Below are 8,294 nucleotides of genomic sequence, written 5' to 3'. Positions count from 1 at the left end.
ACCCATCTTGGGTGTCATAGATCAAAACATAGAAAAATACAAAACCGAGAGTCAAGAAGGATACCAATAATGACAAACCACAACAGAAATCAACCCCAAATAAAAAAAAAAACAGAAAATATTGAAAGAAAATAAAGTACAGAGTGTATCCAAAGGGAGATGACAATGTTTTACAATGACAAGGTTTTACCCATTCAAGTCAGATTTATCATTTTAATCTACTATAGTCATCTCTCCAATACTCTCTGTGAGATAACCAGCTTATTCCCATCCCTCAATTATGGTTGGAGGGAAATCACTGGAGGCTTATTCCCTGTGTAGATCCTGCAAATGTATTATGGGCTTCCATTGTCATCCATAGTCCTCTGCACACGACAATCTTACAATTTAAACTCTAATACTATTCTCACTTTCAGATTTGGATTATATAAGTTACAATCCTTGGATCACAGGTGTCGGTGTGCTTCTTCCATGTGGGTTTACTTGTCTCACTTAGTTGGCTGCTTGTTTGAAAACAAGTCTTTAAGACCCCAGATGCTATTCGTTCTGGTAGCCGGACACCATGTACTTTTTCACCACACTTTGCTGTAGCACCCATATCTTCTGTGTTTTCTTCATGAGGGCGATTATCAAGCAGGGGCATGTCATAAGAACTAATTGTTCTTACTTAGTTTGGAGCTAGAATTAAGTACAAGCCCCAAATCCATTCCTAAATCTATGTTTTTTATCTGCTTCTGATTCACCTTAGAGACATCTTGTTATTTTATGGCAGAGAATTTTATCGATCATCTCCCTAAAGGATAAGGACCTTCCTTTTATAGTGTCATTGATTAGCCCTTGGTACTAACTTAAGAGTGAAAACCTATAGAGAAAGTGAGATTGAACAAGTGTAGGCTAACTAAAATTTCAGTGCATGGATTATTGACTTGTATAGAATAAATCCTTACACAACTGGGCGCAATTTATGCAAACAATGGGTGTTGGTGGTGAGGTCAAACTTAAAATAATATTCACTGAGAATGTCAAACACAGACGTTATTTTTTTTATTTTTTATTTCAGGAAGTGATCTTGGCTTAATGGCAGAAAACAGCACTATGGTGACGGAATTTGTGCTGATGGGATTCCAGCTTCAGCCAGAGTGGCAGATGGGCCTCTTCTTTGTGTTTCTGATCGTGTACCTCGTCACCATTGTGGGCAACCTGGGCATGATCCTATTGGTTCAGAGTGACACTTACCTCCAGACTCCCATGTACTTCTTTCTTAGTCACCTTTCCTTCCTGGACATTTGCTATTCCTCTGTCATCATCCCTCAGTTGCTTGAGACCTTAGGGGCTGATAAGACAGTCATCACCTTTGAGTGCTGTGCCACCCAATTCTTCTTTTTCACACTTTATGCTAGCACTGAATGTTTCCTGTTGGCCGTGATGGCATATGACCGTTATGTGGCTGTGTGTAACCCTCTCCTCTACACCACAGCCATGACACCAGAAATCCGCCTAAGACTGGTGGCTGGGGCATATGCTGGTGCAATGGTCAATTCTGTGATCAGAACGGGGTGTACTTTCTCCCTCTCCTTCTGTAATTCCAATTATGTGGACTTCTTCTTTTGTGACCTGCCACCCTTGCTGAGGCTTGCCTGTAGCAACACCAAGCCACGGGAGCAAGTGATTTACCTCTTAGCTTTTACAGTCATCACAACCAGTATTTCCGTGATTCTTGTCTCGTACTTGTTCATCATTAGGGCCATTCTGAGGATACGAACAGCAGGTGGCAAAGCCAAGACCTTCTCAACCTGTGCTTCTCATATGACTGCAGTGGCTCTTTTCTTTGGGACTCTCATATTCATGTACCTGAAAGGTGACATGGGCACATCCCTAGGAGAGGACAAGATTGTGTCTGTGTTTTACACTGTGATTATCCCCATGCTGAACCCAATGGTCTACAGTCTCCGAAACAAGGAAGTGAAAGGGGCTCTGGAGAAAGTTTTTAAGAAGATGAAGATTTCCCAAGAAGAGTAAGACCCAAGTTCCATCAATGAAGACACTCCTGAGAAAAATTGTTTGTGCTTTGGGTTTGCTTTCTTAACACATGAACCATATCTCACAGTTACAAAGGCCTACCAAAGTAGAAAAATGTAGATATTGGAGTCCTAGTATTCTCTTTATTAGCTCTGTGACCTTGAGCTAGGAATGTGCTGGCTCCTTTTCCTAATCAGTAAACATTTCTGTCTTGCTACACTTGAAGATAGGATCAAGAGAGATGGAATGTCAAATGGCTTTGTAAATAATAGCATGTTATAAAACGTAAGATTTTGATGCATTTTTCTTACCCAGGCCTGGTTATTTTCTTACCCCAGCCTCATTGTTGTTGAGTCTTTCCCCAGCTACTTGAGAATTTTATACTAAGCTCATTTTTGCAGGATGAGCAGAATGGCCAGAATGATTCAAAGCAATAGCTCATTATCTGTATAGTAAGGGCAGTCACATTCTTCGATTGTGGGTGGTGAGGGAAGAGTCAGCCTTGACCAAATAACACTTTTCTTAACATTGAATTAATCCAATTTAGACACTATAGTCCAACACAAAAGTGGCTAAACCGAGGGGGGAAATAGAAGGTAAAGGAGATGTAAATAAAGAAATGCCCATAAGGATATGTCAGATTCAACTGTCCAGGACGATGTAGAAGATCAAGATACTGCAGAATGAGAGAAAGATATATTGGTTTACACTAATTTTGAAAACAATTTGTTCATGACATAGGGCTGGACTAAGTCCCAAATATAACTTTTGCAATATTTCTTGACCACCAAAGGTCAGACGTTCTATTTTACTATTGAAGCATTCTTCATGGACCATCTGCCTCAATTAAGTCAGGCTATTTTCTATTCTATAATAATGAAAACCACCAGCTACTTCAATTTCCGATAAGACATTTGCTTTATGGCCAGAAGACAGATAGTTATGAATCTGACTGCCACCTCCCAGTGACCTCCACATATGCTGGAAATATTATTTGGGAAACATCTCAGTCCAGCAAATATTTACCAACTACTCTGTATGAGACAAGATACTAGGGCCTGGGAATACAATAATGAATAAAATGAACATGGCATCTCCCCTCATGGAGATTAGCAGCTGGGACATAAGCAGACAACCATTACACAGCTAATTAATTTCTTTTCACAATTTCTGAAAGTGGACGAGAAGCAGCGGTACAGGGTATTGTTATATGGTATAATGGGGACCTCGTTGATGTGGTCAGCAAAGACTTCCCTGAGGAACTAACTTAAATTTTAGCTGAGGTCTACATAATACGCATGCAATCGTCAGGGACTGGGAAGACCATCGCAGCTTGCATGAGCTGAAAATGCAAGGGCCAGAAAAACAGGATACCTTACAGCACAGTAAGAAGTCACAGTGGTCCAGTGTAATGAGTGAGGGGGACTCAGCGTGAGATGCAGCTGGTGAGTGGAGAAGAAACTAGGTCACGGAGAGGCTTGCAGGCTTGCTTAGGGGCTTGTGGCCTTTATTGAAAAAGGGGGGCATGGCATATGAAAGGATCAGATCTGAATCACAAAATGATCTCTTTGGCTGCAGGGTGATGGGTGGAATAGTGCCAGGTGGCAGTCGGGATGATGGGCATAAAGAATGAACTTTGTCTAAGGAATGGTACAGCCCAGGGTGGAGTACTGGGTTTCTATGCAATACAGTATGCTTCACACCAGGACATACATTAAGTCAGATATATCTAGTAGATATATGACATGAGACTGGTCTAGGATTGTTTCTCGGCAAAAAGATGAAATCAGGGAAAGTGTTTTGATGGCACCCACCTTTCACTAGGGATTTCCTTTCCTGAAGTGTTACTTCCCTCATACATTACACAGATATATCCCTTCTGGGCCCTTGGGTGGCTCAAGTGGTGAACTCTGCATTAACAAAGGAAAGAGGGCCAATTGGAACTTATCTGGGCATTCTTGGGGAGCTCCTGTGGTGCTGGGGTTAAGTGTTCAGCCGCTAACAATAGGATTAACAGGTTGGCAGTTCAAACTCATCATTTAAGGCATCCGACTGTGTGGATCATAACAAACTACAGATAATCTTGAGAAGAATGTGAATTCCACAACATCTCGTGCTCATGAGGCACTTACTTGTACATGGAGACAGTTGTGCAAACAGAACAAAGGAATACTGCATGGTTTAAATTCAGGAAAGGTATGTGTCAGGCTACCCCCGTCATGCTTATTCGATCTGTATGCTGAGCAAATCAGCAGAGAAGCTGGATTATATGAAGAATGTGACGTTAGGCTTGCTGGAAGGATTATTAACGATAAGAGATATGCAGATGACACAACCTTGCTTGCTGAAAGAGGACTTGAAGCACGTGCTGATGAAGATCAAGGACTGCCGCCTTCAGTATGGATTACGGCTCAACATAAAGGAGACAAAAATCTTCACAACTTGACCAAGTTTGAAGTTGTCACGAATTATTGTCTTACTTAGATCCAAAATCAATGCTCATGAGATCAACAGAAGCATTGCATTAGGTCAATCGGCTGCACAAGAGCTCTTTAGAGTATTGGAAAGCAAGCAGGTTCCTGGGAGGTGTGTCTGACCCAAGCCAGACATACCTCAGATTGCCTCATCTGTCGGTGAAAGTTGGACATTGAAGATGGGAGAGAGAAAAATAATTGATGCTTTTGCAATTGTGGGGCTGAAGAAGAATATTGAAAGTACCATGTACTACTAAGTACCATGGACTATCTTGGCAGAAGTAAGGACAGCGTACTCCTTAGAGCAGTGGTTCTCAGTCTGTGGGTTGCGACCCCTTTCACAGAGGGTCAAATGAACCTTCACAGGGGTTGCCCGATTCATAACAGTAGCAAAATTACAGTTATGAAGTATCAACAAAAATAATTTTATGGTTGGGGGTGGGGTCACCACAACATGAGGAACTGTATCAAAGGGTCGCAGCATTAGGAAGGTTGAGAACCACTGCCTTAGAGGCAAGGATGGGGAGACTTCATCTTCCACACTTTGGGTATGTTGTTAGGGGAGACTAGTCCCTGAAGAAGAAACGAATGCTCGGTAAAATGAAAAAGAGGAAGACACTCAAGAAGACGACTGACACAGTGGCTGCGACAATGGGCTCAAGCATGGGAACAGCGGTGAGGATGAGACAGGACTGGGCGGTGTTTGGTTCTCTTATGCATAGGGCAGCTAAGGGTTGGAGCCTATTTGATGGCACTACCAACAACCCCCCTTCACCCTCCCACATCCTTTCAAACTGAGTAGCTACTTGTGTATTTCCCTGTAGATCACTGTTTCTTTAGGATTGTGTATATAACAGTATTCACCGCCGTTACCTTTAACTCCTTCCAATGTTCTCCCTTGCTTCCATGAGTTTTTCCCCTGATGTCCCTCTTATTGTGTACTGTCTTTCTCTTTACCCAAGTGAACACAATTCTACCCTCTAGCCAGTAATTTACCACCCTTGATAGCCATCAAAGAATGTTTCTTTTAGTGTGACAACTTTGGTTGACTTTTTACACGAGTGGCTTCATGCGATATTTGTCCTTCTTTTGATTGACTTATTTTTCACAGTACAATGTCCTCCAAGTTCATATGCTATGAGGCATTCCATAAATTCACTGTTAATCTTTAACATTCCTAACATTCCATTAATTTATATACCATAGTTTGTTCAACCATTACTACAATGCTGGTCATTTAGGTCCTGTCTGTAGTTTTGCCATTGTGAACAGTGCTACCATGAGCATGGGTGCACATGTCTACTTATGCCAAGTCAAAGCTCCAGACTTATTACATGCAGAAGAATGCTACACAACGTGGCCTCTTTATTCCTAAATGTTTAAGGAAGTATCATACCACGACCCACAGTAGTCGAAGCATTTCACAGGCACACCAGCAATGTATGAGCGCTCCAGTTTCTCCCCACCCTCTCCAGTATTTACTGTTTTCTATTTCTTTAAAAATACTTTTCTCTTACGCTGGCATGAGATGTTATCTCCAGGTTGTTTTGCTTTGGAACTAATCATTAATGATCCTGAGAATTCCTTCTTATGCTTGACTGGAGTATCTATTTACATATTGATTTTTTTTTGTATTAGTACAGTTATTGGTAGCACAAATGGTTTGTGCTTGACTACTAACCTAAAGCTTGGCAGTTTGTTCACACGCAGGGGTACCATGAAATAAAGACCTGGAGATTTGCTTCTGTGAAGATGACAGCTAAGAAAGTCTGTTGAGGCAGTTTTACCCCACAATTAAGGGGGTTACCAAGTAGGACACAAGTAGGGTTGGAATTGACTTGCTAGCAATGGGTGCACAAATATGTCAGAAGAGTCAATACTTCAGGTAAGAGCAACAACAATCAAAAGACCCTTTATATTTTTTAACAATCATGACCATCAGCACAACAATGGTAGAAGTACTCCTCATTTGCTTTTCTATCCCTCTTACTAATATGTTGTATGTTTACAATGGACAGAGAAAGAAAATGGCCATATAGCCACATGCCAGTGAGTAACAGTGAGCCGTGCAAGTCCCTGTCCTCCCTGTGCCCACCTATCCGCCGTCACCTTTTGGAGGCAACGAAGGAGGAGGGAAACATGTGTTTATTTATTTTAACTGTTCCTAAAGTTCAAAGAAGCCTGTAGGTTCTGAATCTCATTTTGCCTCCTGCTGAATTAAGGCCTGAAACAATATTTTCTCTTGAATCTTGCTTCGGCAAACAGTATGAGGATAAAACACCTGAGAAAGTGGGGAAAGCTGATGAAGTCGAAAGGAAGGCAGTCAGCTTGCGTCCCTGGGGTGTTCCTGGGGATCAAGGTGCTTTGCGGACATTATGAAATTCATCCTTTTAATCCCATTGGGAAAGAAAGTCTGCAATTTTCATATATCTATCTCTTCTTAAAAATATAAAATAGTACATTTTGGGGAGGGTAATGAAATGAATATCTGAACTCTTTCTACTTCAACTCTTAGAATTTGATTCCTTAAGCTCTTCAGAAATGTATTTTGAAAGTAGCCTGCCTATGCTTGTCACTTTATATATTCACTGTAGACACAGTCTAAATTATTTTATTCATAAATGAATAAATAAAGTTTTAATTTAGGAACTATTGTATGCTGGTCACAGTTATAGAGGTTGGAAGAAATGACAATGAACTGCACAGATGAAAAAATAATTCTTGCCCCTCTGGAGTTTATATTGTAATGGGACAAGGGAGGAGGTAGACAATACATATAACACATAAGTAAATAATATAACAAATAAGTAAATAACATAGAATGTTAAAATGGCATAAGTGCTAGGAAAAAAATAGAGGAATTGGTTTTATAACTTAAGTCTGCAATGCTCGATGCTAGAGATAGTGGTATGAGAGCTAAGAAGTAATTATTTTCCGTCTAGAGTAAATATAAGCTCAAATAATTAGTTTATCACAATATTCATCATGTTCTGTGTTCTAGACCCTGTAACATTGGATGGATATGACATGATCCTTGTTCTAAAACAGCTTTTAATTTAGAAGGGGAGACAGATATGTAGATAAATATTTGCAGCAGGTATGGAAGGACCTTAGAATCACATGGATGAAATGGTAAACTATTGTGGAGTAAATAGTTAAGTGTTTGCTGAACTAATAACCACAAGGTAGGTGGTTTGAATACCCCCTCTCCTACTTGCTGCCGCCAGAGGCACCTTGTAAGAAAGCCCTCATGATCTGTTTTGGAAAAGTTCTACTCTGCATATATGGGGTCACCATGAGTCAGAATCAACACGAAGACAACTGGTTTAATTTGGAGGGGGGAAGTTCTTGCAAAAATAAATAATCAAGGAAGTTTTTAGAGAAGAGTCAACATTTCCAGTGGGCCAGTCATTTGGGGGTGGGGAGGAGAAGGTGTTTCTGATGGTAGAGAACAAAGACCCAATGGGTGTGAGACCTTAGGGACTTTGCTTCTTCAGCTCCTGGTTTTTGGTGTCTTGGTATTTACCTTACTCTATGTACCTGCCACTCCCTTGTTTAAATTATTTTATATCTTAAGAGATTAACTCCGGATCCTGCTACCCTATACTAGCCCTATCTCGTTAACATAACAAAGGTAGCATATGAGATTATAACCCCAGGCATAGAGGTTAGGATTTACAACATATATTTCTTGGGAATATAATTCAACCTATAACATCCCCCCTTTTGTCATTATTGTTAAATACCATTGAGTTGGTTCCGACTCATAGCAACACTGTGCACAGCAGAAGGAAACTCTAC

At 40.7% G+C, this 8,294-nt stretch overlaps 1 protein-coding gene across 1 annotated transcript; it reads left to right on the top strand.

The window, feature by feature from the left end:
• The first annotated feature begins 1,077 nt into the window (after window positions 1-1,077).
• LOC101648727 (olfactory receptor 9I1-like) lies at window positions 1,078-2,019 on the top strand. Its single transcript, XM_004714970.1, has one exon. It carries the CDS (start codon window positions 1,078-1,080, stop codon window positions 2,017-2,019), a length of 942 nt encoding a protein of 313 aa, XP_004715027.1.
• Window positions 2,020-8,294: the final 6,275 nt, after the last annotated feature.

The sequence above is a fragment of the Echinops telfairi genome, unplaced genomic scaffold, assembly GCF_000313985.2.
Source record: "Echinops telfairi isolate 266 unplaced genomic scaffold, ASM31398v2 ScPeMD7_7416;HRSCAF=8454, whole genome shotgun sequence".
Taxonomy (NCBI): Eukaryota; Metazoa; Chordata; class Mammalia; order Afrosoricida; family Tenrecidae; genus Echinops; species Echinops telfairi.
The sequence above is the reverse complement of the archived record's forward strand: the minus strand, read 5'-3'. Positions and strand labels throughout refer to the sequence as shown.

Excerpts from the sequence above, each read along its gene's own strand:
- LOC101648727 (XM_004714970.1), top strand. The coding sequence starts at position 1,078 with ATGGCAGAAAACAGCACTATGGTGACGGAATTTGTGCTGATGGGATTC.